Raw genomic sequence first — 24,672 nt, 5'->3', positions numbered from 1 at the left:
AGAATAGGGCTCGAAAATACAGGATCATATAAATGTGACTTTTTAAAAAGGTGGTTTCATTATATTATTACGTAACTGTGATGTGAATTCGCCATTATCTATTTTATACGATATATTAAGTGAAAAGGGAGCTTTTTTATTCTTGCAACGACAAGATTTCTCTCAATAACCAATTTGTCCTATTGAATTATAACTTATTTTAGTTTTTTCCTTTTTCCATCTACTTTGATCTTTATGTTAAATCTTTACTTCTCCCATACATTAACTCTGTCACTAACTCTCTCTTATCTATTTATATTATTATCTATGATATCATAAATGGAAAAAGTTTATATAAGGATGCTTCCTTAAATGTAGAACTACGGACGCCTTTTAAAAATCAAAAAAAGGTAGTTTTATTGTTGAAAAACCTTTTGATTGATCATCTCGACATTGAGATGTGTGACTATGAAAAATAAAAAGATTTTTCGTTTCAGAAATAATGCAAACTGTCCATTTTCAAGATTTTCATATGTTTATAAATCTATTTGATTTTAACCATTTTTAAATTTATAATTAGACATAAAAATAGATTTTGAGATAATCTTAAGAATATTTTACATCAAAATTATATACCATGATAAAATTTGAAGGTGCACTTTACCTGTACACCTACAGATGCATCCGTCTGCACCCATCATAAATTTATGTCATAAAAATAATCAATTAAAAAATAATCTCTAATGGAAGCTCTAAACCAGATGGGTTGATTTTTGATAAATAAAGTACAAAAAATAAAACATGAAACACATACCACAAGACCACAAAGATTAACGTGGTTCATCCATAAGGGCTACATCCATGGAGATGGCAAACTGAAGTCCATTATACTAATGAAAGTTACCTAAAAGATTTTGCAATATAGAGTTACCTCTCTAAACCTCGACAAAACACATTCAAGCAAACCGTTTTAAACTAGTCTCCCGACCGACACCATATGTGATTCTTCTTCTCTACTTCTGGCAAAAACCACACTTCCGATCGATACCATATGTCGTTCTTCTTCTTTTACTTCTGGCAACCATTACCACACTGGTAGAGACGTGAGAGAAACGAGAAATTGACTCTCTCTATGCTCTACAGTACTTCACTTACGACCTTGTCATTGTTCAAAGTTTACCACACGATCACAGATGTCTGATAGTATTTGTATTTTAATATTTTTTTTTTACAAATCATAATGATCTAAAATTTTGTAGGTGTGTGCGTCTTAGTGATATGCACATGAATTAAATACAAAAAAAATAATTTGAATGACAAAAATTATGCAAAATACCCCTATAAATTTCCAAGGGTAATTTTGTCATTTTATTTTGTGACTATTATTTTTAAAATATTTTATTTTGGTGTGATTTGGTCATGTGTACTCACATCTCAAATTTTAGATAAATATGATTAGTGCAATAATTATAAAAATTCAAGTACTATCAGACATATGTGACCGTGTGATAAACTTTAAACGACTTTAAACGATGATAAAGCCGTAGATGAAGTACTGTAAAACTTCACCTATATATATATATATATATATATATATATATATATATATATACATAAATGGGAAGATATCTCCGTATCCCCAATTTTTAAATTTTATTTCTTAATAAACTCAAGGTTTCAAAAATATCTTCCAACCCTCTAGCCGCTTTAAACGTATTTTTTAGCCATCACAAATGTGAGAAAGAGATGCTCTTTCTGAATCCAATCTCTTCTCTCTCTTCATTTATATACCCCAAACTCCCTCTCCTCACGTGTTTATCCAAACACCTCCCTCTCTCATTTCTTGTGTTATCCAAACACCTCTCTCTCACTCCTCCCGGTAACCTCTCACTACCAAGTATTTGTCTCCTCCATGTGTTTATCCAAAGACATCTCTCTCACTCCTCTTAGTAACCTCTCCAAACACCTCCCTCTCACTCCTCCAAGTAACCTTTCACTACCAAGTATCTCTCTCCTCCATGTGTTTATCCAAACACCTCTTTCTTACTCCTTCCCGTAACTTCTTGCCACCAAGTATCTTTCCCCTCCCATGTTTATCCAAACTCCTCTCTCTCTCTTCTTGTGTTTATCCAAACGCCTATCTCTCTCTCTCTTCCTGATAACCTCTCACCGCCAAACATCTATCTTCGTGTATTTATCCAAATACCCCTCTTTCTCTCTTTATACTTACTATATATTTGATCTGTCTCTCCATATACTTACAATGTATTTGGTAGGAGAGGGACTGAGGGGAGAGAGATGGAAATGTGAAGAGAGAAAGCAGGATGAGAGAGAGTAAGAGGTTAGAGATAAAAAAGATAGAGAGAGAAGGGGTGTAGGGAGAGAGAAAGATGGAACTTTGGGAGGATGACTTTTAGAAAATGCATGTCTTTTTAGATTTGTTTGGCTTAAAAAAACAAGTTTAAAGTAGCTCAGAAGTTTGAAGAAATAAAATCTACAATTTTTATGCCCTGAGATATCTTTTAAAACCTTGGGTCTATCATGAAATGAAACCTAAAGATAAGGAGAATCCCAGCTTTTTCCTATAGCTCATATGAGCTAGTGGGCTAATCCCAGCTTTTTCATATATATATATATATAAACTAGTGGGTAAATCCCAGCTATTTCCTATATATATATATGGGTGTGGTTTCTATAAGGTTGCAACCATGAACAATCCAATTAAGGCGCACCTACAAATTTTATCATTATATGTAATTTTGGTGTAAAACATTCTTAGGATTATCTTAAAATCTATTTTCATCTCTAATGGTAAAGTTTAAACTCCAAAAATGGTTAAAATCAAGTAGATCTATAAACATACGAAAATCTTGAAAATGGATAGTCTAAATAATATGTAGCAAGATGCACTATTTTCTAGGACTAAAAGTATTTTTTTCTTTCGTATTCATACATCTCGATGTCGAGATGATCAATTAGAGGGTTTTCAACATTAAAACAACCTGGCCCGATAGATTATTGAGGTGCATCTTTAATTCTACATTTTAAGGTTGCAACTTTATGTAAACTTTTTCCTATATATATAGGAAAAAGTTTTAATAAGGTTGCAACCTTAAAATGTAGAATCACAGACGCAACTCTATCAGAGATGTTATTTTAATGTTGAAAAAAACCCTCTAATTGATCATCTCGACATCGAGATGTATGAATATGAAAAAAAAACGTTTTTGAGTCCCGGAAATAGTGCATCTTCCAATACATTATCTACACCGTACAATTTCAAGATTTTCATATATTTATATATCTACTCGATTTTAACTATTTTTGGATTTTAAAATTTCCTAATTACGTATGAAAATAGATTTTAAGATACTACTAAGAATTATTTACAACAAAATTACATTTTATGATAAAATTTTAAGGTGCGCCTTAATTGGATCATTTAAGGTTGCAACCTTATAGAAACCGCACCCATATATATATATATATATATATATATATATATATATCCTACCCTTCATCACCGTCCAAAGGTCATCACACAGTCACAGAGTATTTGAATTTTTATAATTTTTGTACTATTCAAATTTATCTAAAATTTGGGGCGTATGAATATATGACCAAGTCAGAAAAAAATAAAATATTGAAAAAATTATAGCCATAAAATAAAATGATGAAATTACCTCTTAAACTTTATAGGGGTATTTTGAGTTATTTTTATCATTCAAATTATTTATTTTATATTTTATTCATGTACATCTCACTAAGGTGCACACACTATAAAATTTCAGATTATTATTATTTGTAAAAAAAAATTAAAATTAAAATTAAAATACTATCAGACATATGTGACTGTGTGATAAACTTTAAACGGTGATAAAGCCGTAGGTGATGTACAGTAGAACTTCTACTATTGGCGTTTTGTAGTGTTTTCATAGATATATATATATATATATATATGAAGATGCTACAAAACACCTATAGGCAAAACAGTGATTCGGCTACCCTCATCACCGTCCAAAGTTCATCACAAGGTCACAGTTGTCCTGTAGTGTTTCATTTTTTATTTATTTTTTACAAATTGGAATGATTTGAAATTTGGAGCGTGTGTTCATAAAAAAATAGAGAATCTACGAAAAATATCAAAAACATATTTTACATGAAATAAAGTGATCAAAATAGGCCCAAAAATTTTGAGGGTATTTTGATCAATTATGTTTTCTTGAATTAATTTTTTATATTTTTATTAGGTGCGGCTCACTAATATGTACACATGTTTCAAATTTCATATCATTTTGATTTATAGAAAAAAAAAAAAAAAATGAAACTCTACTGGACAATTGTGACTGTGCGATGAACTTTGAACGTTGATGATGGTAGGCAAAATCACTGTTTATTTTCACTTATTGGGGTTGGAAAGACTTATATATATATATATATATATATATGGTTTGTATAGAGCTTAGGCTCTAAAGAATAAAATTAGAGCCTACCTTCAAATAATGTTGAGAAATGTGGTTTTAATACTGGAAATATTTGTGATAGCCTTAAAATATATTTTATCTTTATTTATAAAGTTTAAAGCTTCGAAAATAGTGTAGATCCATAGATCTATGAAAACTTGAAAATTGATGGTCCAAAAAATACACTATTTCTAAAACATGAAATCCATTTTTGTTTCTCATGTCCATGCATCTTGATGTCTAGATGATCAATTTGAGGATATTTCATAATCGAAACAACCTCTTCTAGTGAAATTTCTGAGGTAGGCTCTAATTTGATTGCTTAGAGCCTCAGTTCTATATAAACTTTTCTCGCTCTCTCTCTCTCTCTCTCTCTCTCTCTCTCTCTCTCTCTCTCTCTCTCTCTCTCTCTCTCTCTCTCTATCTATATATATATATATATATATATATATATATATATATATATATATATATATATATATATATATATATATATATATAGGAAGATGCTAGAGTGAACCCACTAAATCATGGAATAGTATAAACCCAATGGCCTAGATTAAATCTGGGCCGATCTGACGGTTAAGACTGTATATATCGGTAATATAATTTTAAAATTTTTTATATAAATCCAAATAGTATAAAATTTGGAACATAAACTATTCTTATCAAGGTACACCTAATAAACATATTAAAAAAATAATTCACATAAAATAAATTGACCAATTCAATTTATGCGAATTATTTTTTTATTTTTTTATTAGATTTTAATATTATTGAAGAATAGACGCTCCAAATTTCACATAATTTGGATTTGTAAAAAAAAATTAAAATTCAATTACAAAATACAATTGTGATTATTGGATCGGTCCAGATTCAATCTGATATATATATCTCAAAAACAAAGAGTTATATCCAAGAGTGCAAATCTTCGGGGATTTTTATTTCTTTTAGAAAATTTATCAATATCTATCTCAATCCCACATAATATTGGATTTCGAGTAGTTTTGGATAGCACAAAATCCAACAATTCTAAGGTTCCTAACGAGTGGAGTGACTTTCCTCCTATCAACTAATGTTTTTAAAGTTGTTTTTTTCTTTTCTTTTTTTTTTTTTTCTTTCTTTTCTTTTCTTTTTTAAGAAAACATATGGTGCATGAAAGGGCAGCGCATAACCCCTTAACCTGAAGGCTAAAGTCCCACGCTATACTAATTTAATAGAAATAGACAAGGCCTCCTCATGTGCTGGTACTTTGCTTTCCTTGAGATTAAAGTGTAAGGCTATAAGCCTCTTGTTTTCCTTCGAATAAAACATAAAAACTTCTTTGGTTATATGAATTCAATAAACATAATCAAGACAACTCACTCTTTGGGGAAAAATGGATAGATAGTTGGGGTGATTAGTGAAATTAATGGTAACAACCCGCAAATAATACTCAAATGCTAACAAGTTTGGAAGAGATCGAGAGATTAAGAGAGAGAGGGAGTCCTGAAGTTCACAATCAAATCATGGCTCGTTAGGTAGAAGCTTTTAAAAGCCAGTGATACCAGAAAAAATTAGTTAAGCACGTAGGGATCATTGTCTTACGACCTAGATTGGGCCGCCAAATCAGTCGTTAACCAATGCAGAATGCTGATTTGGGCAAGATCAGACTAATTCTCCAGTTTGGGAATCGGTATAAAACAACTTAAATAATGTTTTGAATTGAAAATGAAAAAATTGAAAAATAATAAAAACAAAAAGAAAAAATGGGTAAGAATTGGGTGATTTAGCCAATGCAGATCACCCGATTCCCTAATAAAATCAAACAAATCTATCTAATTTTGACGACTTCCGAATTCCAACTAGGACCCAAGTCGCCCCCCTTTGATTCTCGACTAAGATCAGCAGTGCCCAATACGGATCAACATTTTTTCAATCACTAGTGGGGAAAGATAGCTATAGTGCAAGCTCAAGGCCCTTAGGCACCTAGTCAATAGCTCAAACAAATAAGAAACAACATATGAAATGAAATGTAGATTATAAATTCCCAATTGAACTTCTTAAAAATGTCTAGGAATGGGCAATCTTTAAGTGCTATTAAGTGGCTGGTCCTGTACTAATGCATAGAGAATAACTACTTTATTTTTTCTTTCATTTCTATTGGTATAAACCCATATATTAGAATTATTCTACGAGTTTCATTTCTGACATTATATCTAGTAAGGGAAATTTAGTATTTGTAGGCAAACCAAAGAAGCGGCATCCGATTACTTTTAGAGCAACGATCAAGTGAGCTTAGATTGAAAACTAGGTAACTTTTTATACAACACTACCGAAAATACGATGCTTTACTAATAGGAAAAGTATACAAAGAGATCATTTTTAATAGCATAAGGAGGTCACATTCGTCTTTGTCCTTCAGATTTTAAATCAGGTGGCTATGAGCTTGTCACTTACAAGAATCAAAGTTAAAATAAAAATAAAAAAAATATCGAACTTCGTGACATGCCCCAAGTCATCCAATTTGACATCTAATGGTTAGGAGTAATTATGACCTCCTTATAACAAAGATAGATGGTCTCAAATTATACGATCCTTTATTAATATAGGAAAATTGTTCATTCATGCGGCGGGTACTGCATTTCTATATTTAAGGTCCCCGAGTTATAAAGCATCCATCTTAAATATGGATGCAAATAGGTGGTCAATCTAAAAACAATTGCATCTAACAATCCAAATGTTTTTTTAATAGAATTATTATTTTTACTTTTCAAATTTATTATTTTAATTTTTGCAAATTTTATTTATTTTTTCGTATTCATGATCTAAATGTTAGAGATTACACATCCTAAAAAATTAGGTCTAAAATCCATTTTAAAAATAGATTTTAAAGAGGTGACTCATTTCTATATGGACTCATGGAAACCGTATCCATTAATATATGAGAAAGCTTTCTATAGTTCCCCTATTGTCTATAAGTTATCTACTTCCTCCTATCAATCCATCCTATCTAAATGAATGGTTAAGATGATCCAATCGCAATGTCACGACTCTATACTATTTTATTTCTATTTTTCTATAAAAAAAATTTTACACCAAATTTTGCGTGTCCGCTCATCTCTTGAACTCGCACCTAAAAAAACATAAGAAGGTATTCTTGATAAAATAAAATCAAAATACCCCTAAAAGATTCATCGGTATTTTGGTCATTTTATTTTTTTTTTAATAGTTTTTAGATCTACCCTATTAAGATGATATCACATGCCAACTTTCATATTAGAAAACAGTTAAAAATGAAATACTTTAAGAGGGTGGATCTAAATCAAATGGTTAGTAGCTCACTTGATCTAAATTGGACAGCTGACTGGAAGGGGAAGCATATAATTTATATACGATAAGAGAAATATAGAGAGTTTTCCCTTAATATGTTGTATAGGAGTGTTGCAACCTTGGATACAAGATAATTACAAAATCATCCATAGTCATCAAATATGAAATCGGGCTGCTAGTGGTATGTCCTTCTACAACACAAAATTCAACAAGTATTTTTTGGGCTAATAGCGTAGATGGTGGTATAACCCAGCCCCTAATTTCATATATGACAAGTGTAAATGATTGTTGCCTTGTACAAAAACTAAAACTTTCTTATTACATGATTTTCCCTTTTTATAAATATTACAATACCGGAGAGTGTGAGCAAGACAAAGTATCACTTTTTTTATTTGCTCCGCATGTTCACCAAAGGAGGAAAATACTTTTCCTACCTAAAATTAGGATCTTTATTATAGTATTGCATGTAAAATACCTTCAACAAGAGCAAAAGGAGGAGGATCGTCACCTTTCTCTCTCTCACACTCTCAAGAGGATGATTTTTCTTGGGGCATCAAATCCCTTTCATCTTCCCTGCCTACCTCATTGAGTAAACGAGTTAATTATTATTTTTTTATTAATAAAAAATATAAAAATTTAAATACCTATTTTAATTAATTTAAAAATAAAAAAAATACAGATCATAGTTCAATAGGGTAATTGTACCAAATTATGAAGTAAAGAAAGGGAAATAAAATTTAACGGTCTAAAGCGCCCAAAAAATAATTGATTACTAGCTCTCAACAACCTCCCCTCTCCACGCTGGTCCTAAGGCTTTTCCTCTAAATGAAAAGTAGACCACGCGCGTTGCGCACCCAAAGTGGTGTCTTCTTTAACTGCGGACATGCCATTACCCACACATTGTCGATCAATGGCCAATGCAACACGCTTTTGCTGCATATATGGCTAAGCTGCGGTAGAAAATTTAGGGCCAAATTTCTGAGCTTCGATAGAGTCAATAACGATGACGATGAGAATGATCCACCATTGTTGTTGTTTCCATCATCTTCATCTTCTTCGATCAACTTCTGCAGGACTCCGCAGCCCCTGACAGATATGTCCACCAAGTTGCTGAGATGTGGTGCCATTCCCTTTGTGAACACCACCTTCAATCTATTGCAATTATATTCCTTAGGTTACCAAAGCAATGTGGTGGTGGGACACCGACACATATCGCATCTAGTCCAGGCAAAGACTTAAGCCACAAGTCTCTCAAGCTTTGAAAGGAGTGGTCGTCGCCATCGCGGTCGCCGTCACCGTCATCTTTGGCATCCTTTCCAACCACCAAACACTCCAATTCCTCACAACTTTCTATCTGGAGAGCATGTGAAACACTAGTTGGTACCCGAGTCACACCCTGGCACTGCAAGATGCATAATGTGGGTAGACATTGAGACTCGTCCAAAGCAGTCAAAGGCATCAACATCTTTAACCCTGCAATTTTTCAAGACCAAAGACTCCATACTCCTAGCCAAAGGCTTGAACCAGTTGGAAATTGTAATATTCTCCAGATTAATGCCAAGCCTGCTCAAATGGATCAATTGGGTCAGCTCCCCTATGTCATGAATGGTGCCTTTTCCCTCAGACCCACTCCCATCTCCTTCCCCCTCATCATCATCCACTCTCCATTCTATATACTACAAGCACCAAACATGTCTAACTCCTCTAGCTTAAGCAAACGAGAAAATACACCAGCTGGAATTTTAAATCACGTTCTTCCTAAATTTAAGTATCGTAGCTTACTTAAATCTCCCATCCCTTCAGGCATCTCCTGTAAATGATGACACTTTGATAGATCCAAATGCTGGAGCTATTGGAACCCTCCAATTGGTGGTAACTCTCTTAGCGGGCGGCAAGAACTTAATATCAGTACACGGAGATTCACTAAAGATGACAGACAAGACTAACAGATTCAATCCTTGTGTAACTAAGATTGAGCACACGAAGGCATTCCATGTATTCAAAGAAACTACTTGAGGGAATGGACTTAAGGGTAAAATTCTCATGAAGCAGCAGGGTCACGAGTTTTGGGCAACACTCTGACAATTTAGGGAGGTCTTCTAGTTCATTTCCCATAAGTGAAATTATGTCCACTTCTTTCCACTCAGTAGCCTCTGGTGCCTCCTTCAATGAAGCACGGGCTCGCACCAAGAATTTCAGGTTGTCTTTTGACTCAAGAGAGGTGATCCACAGCGCTAGCTTGCGCATCATATCATGCATTCTCACCTCTCCTTCTCCTTCTCCTTCTCCGTTTTCGAGCATGCATGAGGTTCTAAGACTCCCTACCAAGGCAGCAACTTTATTCTGAGTGGCTTTTAAACTACCTAGCCTATCTACTAATCCTTCTCCAAGGCAATGAATTGCTAATTCATACTGGCTTATTGAATAATCCTCAGGATATAAAGCACAAAAAAGGAAAAAAAGCTTGTGCAAATCACTCTCTAGTCTATCATAACTAAACTTTAAAGAATCAAATACTTTGTCCTTCATACCGCGAAGGCTGGAAGCCGACTGTCTCAGTTCTCTTATAGCATCCTCCCATTCCCTCACTGTGTCTCGATTTGCCATAGCATGGGCAATAGTGATGATGGCGAGCGGCAAGCCCTCACACTTTCGAAGGATAATTTTAGCATGGGGTTTGATCGATGGGGAAATAACATGCTGACCGGCTTTGGCAACAAACAAGCTCCAAGACTCCGACACTGAAAATTTCTTCACTTCTATTGTGAATTCAGTCCCCATTTCAGTGGACACATATTGATTACGGCTGGTCACAAGAATCTTGCACCCACTTTCATTTTTGGGTTGAGGGATTCCAATTTCATCCTCCTGCCACAAATCATCCAAGATTAATAAATACTTCTTCCTCTTCGAAGCACCCAACAACTTGTGTCTTGCAGCCTCTTCATCACCTGATGATAAATCCAAGCCCAAGCGCTCTCCTATCCTGTTCTCTATCTTTGTTACATTCGGATAGGCAGACACAATAACCATTATCACAATGTCAAAATAAGGATTTGATTTGAAGCTATTGTTTACTTTTGCCATCAAAGTTGTCTTCCCAACACCTCCCATTCTATAGACTCCGATGATGCCATAACGTTGGTCACATATGCAATCAAGTACCTTTTGGAGCATATCTCGAACACTAGGTTGGTCTTCTATGGTCGAGGTTTCCATCTCTCACGCTCTCCGGAGGAGGTATTCTTGTTGATTCGAATTCTGCGATATGCCTTTCATCGACCTCTTCCTTGAGTTTCACCGCTTTCTTGCTCAGTTTATAACGTGACCAACAATTTATACACTAACCTCTCAGACATGTCTTTCCATTTCTGTACTCCTCTTATATTGCAGCTACACCAGCCAATTCCTCGCTGCATAAGTGAGAACTCGCCCGTCCCTCTCCACTGCATCAATATCATGTTGCTTGTCATCCCTCATAGCCTTTAGAATTTCTGTGACCCCCACGAGAGTTTCAACATTTCTCTTGAGGTGCAGTAAATAACCAATCTGCGAAACAAGGGGATCGATTACATATTTGCTGACAATGTCTACAATGGGGCTTATGAAATCCATGGAGAGAGAGAGATGGTGCTGATGTTAAGACGGAGAGGGGAAGATGGTACTGATCTTGTGAGAAAGAGAGAGAGAGAAATGCAAGAAGTGTGCAAGATTTACGAATAGAAAGATTACAGGATCTCAAAACAAAGCTTTTGTTTGCTGAAGTTGGAAGGAGAGAAAGTAGGAAGAAGTAGTGAACACAAGAAACTCAAATGAAAGTGTTACAAGGCTACCACAGGAAAGAAGAACAAAGGAAAGGTGTTCTTAATGATAAAATAAAGATGGACGTACTTATCGGGGGCCTTAAAAGAGGATCCTTTTCCCTATATAACATTTTCATTTCTAAGTTTTCAAAAGATTACATGCCTTCGGAGCACCATATTGTTTATTTACTTCTTAGAGCATTTTGGGATATAACCTATCAACCTAGTGACCAACCTCAAAAAAAATTAACGAAAAAAAAAAACAAAAAAAGAGATGATGAGAGAACTATATTTACTTGAAAGCATTGAGCTTAGACTGGCATGTCAGATCTTAGTGTTTAGGAGATCAAATATTTTGTTTTTGAAATAGCTCATTGAATGATTCTAAAGTGCAATCTAAAATATTAGATAAAAAAAATGACAAATGGTCATCTACCTTAAGGAGTAAGTGCAGTTGTACAGCATGCTCCTACAAGAGTACGCGACGGCCCTCCTATTCTTTGAAGGGTCAAGTGGACTCGTCGCTGCTTTATTTTCTCCTTGCACTTTTGTAAAGTAGAACAGATCAAATAATGAGCCACAACTAGTATGGTGAACTTGTACCTTAAGATTAGAACTACAACAAATACAAAAAATCTTTTGATGGCTTGTAATTTTTTTCCTTTTTTTGTAAACTCTAATGGTGCAAATATAGTGGATTTGCAAATACTAGAAATGGGCTTCGAAATCATCTTTCTTCGTATCTATGTTTTTCGAGTTTGAGATGATCAATTTACATTGTTTTATAGCATCCAAACAGCATTTTCGACGAGTTAAATTTCACCTTTATAAAGTTATGGCCCCACAAAATACTTTCTGTTTTTCTTTTCATTTCATTCAAAATTTATTTCACCGTGAGACACAATTGTGCATTACAAGAAGCTAGTGTATTCTTACTTGGAGCAAAAGCAAAGAATATTAGAAGATATATGTCAATAGTACGTTTACTATGCTCTCATAGGAACATACTGTTACTTGCTCGGGTGAAGAAGTAATTTATGAACAGTTTTTAATCCAAAATTTTGTGATTCTCTTTAGAACACCATATGATTATTTACCCATAAAAGAAAAAGAATTTTAAATTCTTTAACACTTAGATCTGGTTGTCCAAAATTAGACAGTCGACATTGAATTTTAGGATGTTATTTTTTTCAAAATCACGAAGAGTGAATGAATATTCTTTTATGTTGGAAACTAGTAACTTTGTTAAAAATGCAATCCCTAAAATACTGATTGGATTTTACCTGAGGGAGTAAATATATAATATACTCCCACGAGAGCTTAATGTCTTCTTAAATTAATCACCGGACAAGGCTTCATGATATCTTTGGATAAGCTCGTATAAACTTTACTCCTGCAGCTGTAACCCAAGGCCCTACTTTTCTGCATAGCGTTAAGTGGGATCCTTACTTTTTCTTTAATTATTTTTTGATAAAGAAGCCATAATTTAAGAAAATTGAGAATTTCTTTTGGGCACAAATCAAATCATGAGCTATAACTAATGTGGTGGAAGTCGGACATGAAAAAATGCACTAACATTTTTTTATCTTGGTGCAGTATTGGTATGGCCGCACCTTTATATATCAAATTCTTATGATAGCATGTGAACATGTTTTTTGCTTCTATAAATTTTGAAGCTCCTAAAATGGTGCAAAATTAGCAATCTTGCACCTCTATAAATGAATGGTCAGAAAAGCATAAGGAAAAGCATTATAGGACTTGAAATTTATTTATTTTTATAATATATTTTTTGACAATATTCGAAGTCCTCCTTTGTATAACCAGGGTCCTACAGACGACTTCTCTTTTTTTTTTCTCTTTTATTTTTAATGTATTCCTTTTCTTTTCACTTCTTTCGAAAGAAAACACATTGTCTTAAATCACTTAAAGCAAACGATAGAATATCACCGCCATGATCCCAATGTATATTTCCATCCCTATTCGCTCATTGGATTCATCAAAATCCCTTGTACCCCTTCAACTTTAAAACTTTGGGACCTTTAGCCCCTAAATTATACTTTCTTTATTCTTTTTATAAATTTGATCTTTTTATTTTTCAAAATGCCAAACCCATACGCTAATTGTCTATATTTTTTTGTGATTTGATGTACAAATTTATTGATGATGATAACAACAACAACAACAACAACAATATATTAATAACAATAGTAATAAATTTGTAGAGTGGGTCCACAAATATAACATTGGTTTTGGGCAATGATGGGTTTGGCATTTTGTATAACAAAAGATCAAATTTACAAAAAAAATGAAAAATAAATAAATAAATAAATAATTGGTTTCAAAGTTTTTACACTTGAAGGGATACAAGGAATTTTGGTAAACCCAAAGAGCTAATATAGATGCTAATTTCGAGGAGTGGGTAGACGTCATTTTCCCTATTAATTAATAGAAATAGACAAGGCCGCATTATGCTCCACTTTAGTTTACGTTTGATAAGCATAACCCTTATGCTTTCCCTTTAAATAAAGCACAAACTTCGTTTTTTCTCATTAAATAAAGCATAAAAGCTGTTTAGGTGTATGTATTATCACTAATCATTTATAATTTTAACATCATAATTATCATTATCGTCAAAGACCTTTCCCAACAAATTGGGATTGGCTACACAAATTATGGTCCACCATTCTGCTATATTAAGCCTCATACCTTCAATGAGGCTATAAATCCCCATATCTTTTTTCATACTTTCAACTATGTACTTTTAGGCATACCCTCTGCTCTTTTTGAGCATTTCACTTGAGCTAACTCGCACCTCCTAACACGTGTGAAAACTGGGTTTGCGGCACATATGGCCCGCCCATCAAGTCTAATATCTCTTATCTTATCGCTTATTTGTATCACACCTAAATTTTTTTGAATATATCATCTCAAAATCTATCCATTCTTGTCTTACCACTCATCCATCTCTACTACACTCAATATCTTGGGTTGATAGTTCTGAAAAATAGAGAAGTTGAGGAAGATGTCGCATGTAGAGTTTAAGCTGGGTGGGTGAAGTGAACATGTGCACCTAGAGTTTTATTTGATCACTGCATTCCAATAAAGCTGAAGGACAAGTTTTGTACGACAACTATGATACCAACTTTATTTTATAGGGTGGAATATTGGACAGTTAAAAAGCAACAAACACATAGAATGAATGTAGTTGAGATGAAGATATTGAGGTGGATGAGTGACGAGATAAGAAAAAATATAATTTGGAAAAGATATATCCAGGAGAATGTAGGTATGACACCAAATAGGCATTCAGATGCGAGAAATAGACTTAAGTAGGTAAGACATGTGTGGTGCAGACCCACATGTTAGGAGATGCGAGTTAGTTCAAGTGAAAACCAAAGAAAAAGGGTAAAAGTAGGCTTAAAAGGTTATTGTTGGAAATAATGCGAAAAAGTATAGAGATATAGAACTTCACTGAGAGTATGACCTTTAGTAAAGCAAAACGGTAGATCAGGATTCGTATAACCGATACTAATTAGCTGAAAAAAAGTTTTGACGATGATGATAAATTGGGGTCTAATGAAACAAATAATAGTAACCTGCAATGAGACAAATAATAGTAACAAGCAAAAATTGCACCACAAAAGCAACACTCAAAAAAGTTTGAATGATTGAGGGAGACAAAGAGAGGGAGAGAGAGAGGTATCTTAAAATAAAGCGTTCATCTTTGTGAATTGGAAAAGAAGAAGAAAGAAAGAGCAGAAATAAAGGAAAAGGAGGTCACGTAAAAAGGCGATGCGGCACAAAGGAAAGGAGGACTTGATGAGAAAAAAGAGATGGACTCATTCCGGGCCTTGTTTGGTATGTTTTTCCCAATGGATTGTGGTACACTCATTTTGGTCCCCCTACTTTACTTTTTCTCTGCCCTTTTTATAAAGCACGAGTTGTTTTTGGGGCTCATTGGGTAGAAGCTCTTGAAAATCTAGTAATAACATTCAGGTGGTAATATGAGAAAAATAAGGATCTTACCTTGTAGAAAACATTGTTATAATCCCAAATCGGGTACCAGATCAGATACCAACCGATTCAGCAAGCTAATTTGGATTGACTCAAACTAATTCTCGAGTGTGAGAATCAGTATAAAAAAAGTAAATAATATTTTTATATTAAAAACAAGAACTCAAAAATAATAGAAATAAAATGAGTGATAATTGGGAGATTCAACAACTTTGGATCACCCGAGAAACTCGTCAAGTTCTAAAAAAATCCAGACATAAATATCCAAATCGGGCCAGTTCCTTACTCCAGCTAGGAACCAAGTCGGTCTCTTTGGATTCCCGATTCAGATCGTTAGTTTCTAATCGAGATCAACGTTTTTTCGATCACTAGTGAAGTAACCTAGCGATGGTGCAAGCTCAAGGCCCTTAGGCTCCTAGCCAATAGCCCAAACCAAGGTTCAAAATATCGACTCGGTTAAGGTACTTGGCCCTGGCCAAGGTGATGTACTCGACTGAGTCCAAGTTCCTCGACCGAATCGAGCTCTTTTTTTTTTTTAACGAAAAATCACAAAAATTATGTGTATATAAAAAATGAGCGGCAGGTTTTACTTAATCAGCGTTGTGGTAGCTTGTCCGGCCGCAAATAAAAGACGACCTAGGATCTCCAAACACTCTCTTTTCCTAAATCTATATAAAATGCACTTTTTCTAAAGACTAGCTCTATATAAAATGCATGCCACAATTGCAATGTGTGCACTTTTTCTAAAGACCAGCTCTATATAAAATGCAGGTGTGGCAAATTGGTTGCAAACTGGTTAAAGGGAAAAGTTTATATGGAGTCGAGGCTCTAAACAATCAAATTAGAGCCCACCCCAAAATTTTTACTAGAAGTGGTTGTTTTGATGCGTAAATATCTTTAAATTGATCATCTTGACATCAATATGCATGGATATAAGAAAAAAATAAATTTTGAGTTTTGATAATAATGCATCTTGTAACGTATTTTTAGACTGTCAATTTTCAAAGTTTTCAAGTGCTCATAGATTTGCTCTATCTACGCTATTTTTAAAGCTTTAAATTTTATAATTAAAGATGAAAATATATTTTAAGGCTATCACAAAGATTTTCAATATTAAAACCACATTTCTCGATACTAGGTAAGCTCTAATTTGATTGTTTAGAGCCTCTATACAAACTGCACCCATGGTTAAATGCACACTTTTTCTAAAGACTAGCTCTATATAAAATTCAGGCCACCATTATTATGTGTGGCAAATTTGTTGCAAATTGGTTACTACGCTTGGTCTTTACCTATAAAGGGGTTGTGAGATCCACTCTTATGAGTAGCGTATTTTTCTTAAACTCTATGTTTTTGAATATTTGGATTTACTTTGGAGTTCTTTTTTCCATAATTTTTTTTAAAAATATGTTTTTTAACTGTATATTTCTATTTTTATTTTTTAATGCTTGGATTTATTTTGGATTTATTTTTTCGGTATTTAACTATATTTCTCGTGAGTCTATAAGAGGTCTTGAGTTCTATTGGGGGTTGGGCTACATTTTGTTTTGGAACTCCTTTTATCTTAACTCTTAACAAAAAAAAATTCTTATCTCTCGTGAATTATAAAGAAACAGCCCCTCATTTTTTATGATAATTTCAACTTTTTTAGGAGCTGTTTTTTTACAACTGTTTAAAAAAATCTTACATCCCGTGAGGTCTAAAAAAATGAAAAATTATTATGTAGAGGGACTTTGAAGATGATTCAAAATCTTCAAAACGAACTAAAAATCACAAAAAATAGTTGAGTAATTAGAAAGAATATCAAGAGTTGGCGATTTTTTAACAAAGTTTCTAAGCTACCTTGTTGATGCACGAAATTAGTCAATAATGGCGAAAGAAAACCATGAATCTGTAGAGGGAAAACCATGAATCTGTAGAGGGCTTATGAAGCTTAGAGGGCTTATGAAGCTTACTTCAAAATCTTCAAAACAAGCCAAAAACCATGCGATTTGATGTATAAATCTACAAGAACAACAAGGTTTAGCGGAAATTTTTTTTTTTCCTAAGAGATAACGATAAAACCAAAAGATTATGGTGATTAAACTTCATAGATTTTCAAATCAGTATAGGGTGTTTGTAGATAACTTCAATATATTTAAAAAGAACCCTGAATCAATCAATTTAGTAGAGAAATAAGTGGGAACCGATAAGAATAGCGGATTTTGTATTTATCCACTAAAACCCAAAAATTCTGAAAATTTCTTGATAAATTCTTGCTCGATTTGGTTTTTCGGAAACCTAATCGTATCATAATGATACTTTTGTTGTTAAAAACACAAGTAGGTTCCATAAATCCATCAAAATCAGCCCCAAATTTCGGATTTTTTGTTACTGAAAGTTTCCATATTTTCAAAAGCGAGTTTCATCCGTGAAAAATTATTACTTGACGATTTGCATTATTTTTGGAGCGAGTCTTCCGATCTCCACCGATTCCTGTACACTCATGGGAGTATAACTTCACTTGCACAGGTGACTCGGTACTTTTGGCCTCGAGAGTAGGGCAAGTCCGAAGCGAATCGGCCGATTCTGAAAAGCCTAGCCCAAACAAATAAAAAACAATATCTATATACTATATTATTATTAAGCTAGAGTTAAACGTTGGACGCATGTCAAGAAAATAAAAGGACCCAATGCATATGAGGATATGAGGTACATCTATACTAAAAATTAGATTAGGACAAATGAGAGAGAGAGAGGGCAAATAGTAGGAGGCCCTATACTAAAGTGGTCCTATCCTTCCAGAGAATTTAGGGCAGGTACTCTAAAAATTAGATTAGGACAAATGAGAGAGAGAGTGCAAATAGTAGGAGGCCTACATGGATTTATCTGCGGATACAAATTTTAGGAGGGCATATATATATATCCCAATGATCCAGAAACAAATTTAAGGACATATTTGGATACATGGATTTTGGGGCATAGATTTACAATATCTTGAATATTACCAAAATCTATTGTTTGGATTACTTAAAGACTAGGATACCGAAATTTATGAAAATCAAAATCATGGAAATGAGACCTATTTTTCATGATATCATTTCCTCTCAAAAAGTTGATCTTTTGCATTTCCACAACGTCCTTTCCACGCCGCAGAAACTCCATCACTCTTTGGTTATAACTTAAGCACAAGCTCTCTCTCTCTCTCTCTCTCTCTAAAACCCACTCCTTCAAACCATACCCCTGCTCTCTCTCTAACCAGATAATCCCCTGTCCCTCCCACTCTCTCTCTAACCAAGCCATGACCCCTTCTCTCTCTAAGCCCCCGCTCTCTCATACCACAAACTCTCTCTCTAAGCCCACTTTGTGAGCACCAAGATCTATTCGCCCCAATTCTCTCTCTAACCAACACCTCCCTCTCTCTCTCTCTAAGTCCCGTCTCTTTCATTCTTTTGGGTTTTACTTCACTATCTCTCTCACCGTCCCCCATTATCTCTCTTGTAATTTTTACCGGGCTTTGCATATTTTTTCGAAGTATACATACAAGGTTGGCTTATTTAATCTATCTGCAAGCACACAAGTAAGTTTGCAATTGGGGATTTATTACATTTTTCTTACCCTTTGAATTGTAAAAATATAGAACAAATTTTGTATACAATTAATTGAGTTTCGCGGTTTGGGGTTTTATCTTTATGGTTGAGTTTTTCACAATGAGGGATATCTGGTTTTTGGTGGTTTAGGGCATTGATTTATGCCTTGTTGGTTGATTTGTTTTGTGGGTGATCATTGTAGTCTTAGCCAAAGACCGTTGGGTATTTAATTATTTTCATTGAGTTTAATTCATGTAATTTAGGGCTTTCTTATGAGTTATTTAGTATATTGTTTGAGTCTCTCTATTTGATTATGGTTGACTGAATTTGTTCATTTTCATCGTATGCATTTGTTTTATTGTGCGCATTCTCATAGATCCAAGTTTTTTGTATATTAAATTCTTAGATCACTTTTAAGATTGGATGACACAGTCTAAACCTAGTTGTGGAATTATTATGAAATATTTTTGTTTATCTATTTATGAACAAGGTACTGATCTCTGTGTTAAATGAGTTACTGATTTTGTCCATTTTCATCAGTTCATGCATTGTTTTGATTTTAAGAATGTCACAAATCTAACATACGCATATCAAACTTTAGGTTTTGTAGGAGTAGAAGCACATGTTGATCTTCCAATAGCTTAAGCACCTCTAAATATTAGCGAACTAGATTTCATCTCAAATCCAATACTGATTATTTTTTCCACCAAATTCATTTGCACATATCCAAAGTTATCATCCTCTTTTCAGGAATGTTTATTCGTTATTTGTTTCCAAACCATATGCTTCCTTCATAAAGCATTCATCTAGCCTTAAACTTCTTTATAAGCTTATGGCTCCTTTGCTTTTGAGGGTAGGGTTTAGGGATTAAACCAGAATGGCATGGGGTTTCAAAGTGTCATTGCATCTACTGCATTGAATTGGCTCATAGCAAGTGCCTTAGCAAATTAAATAAAACAAAAAACAACCACAAAAGTTCTAAATAAGTTTAAAAATGTAAAAAAAATGCGTCTAAAAGACATTGATTTATATTTAGGACTAGCAAATCATCTAGCAACTTAATGTAGCGAACTATTGATTCAATATGGGCAAAGTTGCGCTACCCCAATAACATAGTTTAGTTTCCTAGATTTAACCATGTGGATTGTTTTTATCTACTTTTCATAGTGTGAACACTACAGTTTGGGAGACTGTTTTTGTGATTGAAACTAATATTGTGCATCTCCATTCCAATTTGAATGCATTTGGATTTTATTATAACATCTTCTTTATTATTCGTACTTTACTGTTTAGTTTCCCATTTGACGTTTAACTTTGTTTCTTATCTTCTTGCGAGTTATTTAAGTTCTATGCAGCTTTTAAGAATGAATTGTCTGAGAATGTGGTTTTATGAATGATAGATGTCTAACAACCATGGGGAAAAAGTCTGCACTAATGAAATGGAAACATAAGAGAATGATGAATTTAATATGTTAACCATGCTTATGTTAGTAGCTGCAACTACATGTGTTGCAGCTGCAGCCTGGTATCATACAAGTTACATAGATAGAGAACCAAAAATGGATACGGACCTAGAAAGAAACAAATACATTTAACGTATCAAATGTACAATGTCGGAACCAATTGGGATTGAGTAAGTGTGTCTTCGTTTATCTTTGTAACATCTTACGGGATAGAGGCATTCTGCGTCCCACAAGAAGGGCATTTATAGAAGAACAATTAGTAATATTTTTGCACACTCTTAGCCACAATGTTAAGAATTGAGTGATCGACAACTGATTTTCTCGTTCCAGCGAAACGGTTAGTTGACATTTCAACACTGTACTAAATGCAGTAGTGAGCTTCTACTCAGACTTTGTGAAACCGGCTAGCTCTACCACTCCTCTAGAGATACACAACAATATTCATTGAACCCCATATTTTAAGATGATTACCTATCACAATCTCACATTATTTCTGGCAGATAATCTATTACAATCTCACTTTGTTTTCAAATATGTAGAGCTTCCTAGTATCATGCTACCATTCTTTATGGTGAATTTAAATAACGGTGCAATCGATGGTACATGCATCCCAGCCCATACTCTTGCTCACGAGCGTGCAAGATTTCATAATAGGAAGCAATTTATATCACAAAATGTTATGGCAGCAGTCTCTTTTGATATGAAATTCCAATACGTACTTGCTGGTTGGGAATGATGGACTTTTGATGCACGAGTACGACACTTTGCACTCAGTAGAGAAAATAGGCTAGTTGTTCCCAAGGGTAAGAAACAATAATAGAAGTTAGAGATTATAAGTTTGTAAATAAGCTTATATAAATCGATAACATGTTCCATATTTTTCTGTAGGGAAGTATTATGTCGTGGTTGCTGGATATGCTAACACAACTGTTTTTCTTGCTCCATAACACCACTTGAATGCTTTTAAGACTAATTATGTCCCTCAATCTGTTAGAGAAATATTCAACCTATCGTTAAGGAATATTGTAGAAAGTGCTTTTGGAGTGGTAAATGAGTGTTTCCCTATCCTCAAAACATCACCAATATACAGTGTTCAAACAAAAGGTAAGATTGTCATAGCCTGTTGTATTTTACATAACCTCATTAGGGAGGTAGAGGGCGATCAATTTGACATGAACCACATTGAGGAAGTGGGGTAACAAGATGAGGATGATAGCGAAGAAGAATTCGATATGGTATAGGGTAGGTCACAATGAGTAAGGGATGAGTGGAGAAGGAAAAGAGATGAACTAGCTGAGCTGATATGGAATGACTATCAAGCGTAGTCATTTATTTTGTTTGTCACATGTAATTTTGAAGAATTGTATGAACTTGAAGTTAAATATTCTTCCTTTTTAAGGAGGGGCTCACAAGTGTTAAATGACAATGTTGAGATGTTATTCGTTCTTATGGATTGGCTCATAGTCTGACGTGTGTGTATTTTGTGTTTTGTTCATAATAGTGGGTGATTACCTTTTTCCTTCTTCTTTTTGGTTATTTATGGTTGAATGTGAAATATAGCAGTAGTAAAGACATAAGAATTGGAAGTGTTTAACTTCAATTTGCTTCAGTTTCATGAAGATTTAGCTACATATGTCAAATTTCCATTTGATTAAATGGGAGTTATATAAGAATAGCAAAGATATGAAGTGACGCTTTTATGAATACAAGCTGAAACTTTTGCTTGCCGATTGCTATGAATATTTGCTTGATTTTGCTATGCTATCAATGTTGCACAAATGATAAATGTTCATTATTTTCTGCAAGTTCTATCTTTTCATTGTGACTGTGTCATTTGCAAGTTATTAGCATTGTTACTGTATAGACAATTGTGTTTCATAGAGCATTAGGCTTTCTTCGACCTAAAGACATTTGCTCTGAGCTGTTTGATATGACTTATGTATGTTGTTGTCACATATATGTACTGTTATGTTTGAACATTTTTTATACTTCAAATGGTATAAATTAGAGATCATCATGTACAATGGGGTCTATGGTTTGTGCTGTGTTCAACTGTTATGCAAAGTGCGGGCGCACATGTATGATCAAACTTAACAATATGGACTTGTCTTATTCTATAGGTAGTGCATTTGAATTGATGTGTTTGTGTATTTTTTTTTAACTTGATAACAGGAATGGAGAAAAAAGAAAGAAGCAAAGAGAATGAGAAAACGGATAATAAAGGGAAAAATCTAATGTGGACGGATGAAATTGACAATTGCCCTGTGGACCAGCTACTTAAACAAATGCATTTGGGGTGTAGAGTTAAAAATGGTTTCAAACGTGAGGCGTATACTAAAATATGTGATGAGTTTGAGAAAGTAATTGGGATTACATTCACTTCGAAAAATATAAAAAATAGAATGAAGATATGGAAGCCACAATATGATCAAGTGAATGTTATGATAAACAAAAGTGGCTTTGGATGGGATGATAAATTACACAAGGTCACAGCTCCAGAGGAACTATGGAGTGAGTACCTAAAAGTATAATAGTTGTTATTCATGTATTTTTAATTTTATCAATGTAAATATTATTTGCTTATAAATGTATATATTGTTCAATGGGAGGATTATAAAAGAGCTAAGATGTATAGAACCAAGATGATACCCTTCTTTAGTTCTTTGCCCATTGTACTTGGGGATGATAAGGCCGATTGAAGATATAGTGTGGTTGGAACGGATTTGGAAGGCAATAGGCCCCCTATAGATGATATTGGATGTGACAGTGAGGGAGGTGATGACTAAGACTTCGGTGAATCAACGGCTTCTATGAATAGAGATGGTATATATCGATAAAATACTACTTCATCAGCTTCAAAATGAAAACAACCAGAAACGAAGAGAAGTCGTGTGGGTGAGGCAATTGCCGCTTCTATTGCTGATATCACGATTGCTTTTGATAATGCAATAGGTAATGCAATAGAACAGATAACTAAGAAGAGGCAGAGAGTTGTAAATAATTAAGAGTTGATTATAGAACTGAAGAGGGTTGAGAAACTTACATCCCATGATTATTTTAGAGCAATTAAATATCTTGTCGAACACCCTGATATTACAGTAATGCTCATAGATATGGAGTTGGAGTTACACAAGGACTGGTTATTCTTTCCACTTGATGCTAGTGATTGATTTGTAATCTACAAAAAATACTTAATGATGAGTCAAATGGATTTAAGAAAGTTCTACTGATTGTTGTGTTTGATAGCTTTTGTTTTTTTTGGTAATATGATATAGATAGTCACACCTTGATGGTCATGATCGTGCTTGATTGTTATGGCTTGTCAAGGCCATGAATTTTGTAAATATTATGGAATATTATCGAATATGATGGTTATGGATTGTATCAAAATTATCAAATGCAATTAAGTTTTATACACTGAAAATGGTCATGAATGTTATGAATGGTAGGGAACATGATGGTCATGAATGTTATAAATGGTAGGAAACATTATGGCCATCATTATTAGGAAATATTTGATGGGTTTGTAAGGCAGATGATGGTCATGAATATTGTAGAATAACTATGTTTATGCATTATTAAATAATTGTGTTTTATGAAATATCCATATTTAATAAAAATCATATTTTTTAGATAATCATGATTTGTTAATAATGAATGGTAGGGAATATGACGCTCGTGAATGTTATGAATGGTAAATGTGATGACAATCGATATTATGAAATATTTGATGGCTTCGTAGGGCAGGTGATGGTCATGAATATTGTAGAATAATTATGTCTTGTTGAATAATTAGTGCATTATTAAATCGTTATTAATAATTGTCTTGGTTTATTAATATTAGTGTTTTCTAAAAATGTCATGTATCACTCAATAATTGAATAGTATTTTGTAATAACTATTCACGTAATAATCATGTTTCATTAAATTACAATCATTTTTTTTGTTCTTAACAAATTGAAAATCTGTTTGATTACTAAACAATGGAAATGGAAATGATCGTAAATAATCCATGAATTTTGTATAATTTATCCAAACAAGAGATTTGAGGAATCCGTGACAAGAATCC

The 24,672-nt window shown here is 33.7% G+C and overlaps 1 protein-coding gene across 1 annotated transcript; it reads right to left on the bottom strand.

The window, feature by feature from the left end:
* Positions 1 to 8,381: 8,381 nt before the first annotated feature.
* Positions 8,382 to 11,792, bottom strand: LOC18422938 (disease resistance protein RPS5). The gene is made up of 2 exons (XM_088872961.1): positions 9,702 to 11,792; positions 8,382 to 9,603 (listed from the first exon to the last, which is right to left on the bottom strand). The coding sequence occupies exons 1-2, from the start codon at positions 10,971 to 10,973 to the stop codon at positions 9,502 to 9,504; spliced, it is 1,374 nt and encodes a 457-aa protein (XP_088729087.1). The 5' UTR covers positions 10,974 to 11,792; the 3' UTR covers positions 8,382 to 9,501.
* Positions 11,793 to 24,672: the final 12,880 nt, after the last annotated feature.

The sequence above is a fragment of the Amborella trichopoda genome, chromosome 7 (assembly GCF_054954075.1).
Source record: "Amborella trichopoda isolate Santa Cruz 75 chromosome 7, AtrichopodaSantaCruz75HAP2 v2.0, whole genome shotgun sequence".
Taxonomy (NCBI): domain Eukaryota; kingdom Viridiplantae; phylum Streptophyta; class Magnoliopsida; order Amborellales; family Amborellaceae; genus Amborella; species Amborella trichopoda.
The sequence above is the reverse complement of the archived record's forward strand: the minus strand, read 5'-3'. Positions and strand labels throughout refer to the sequence as shown.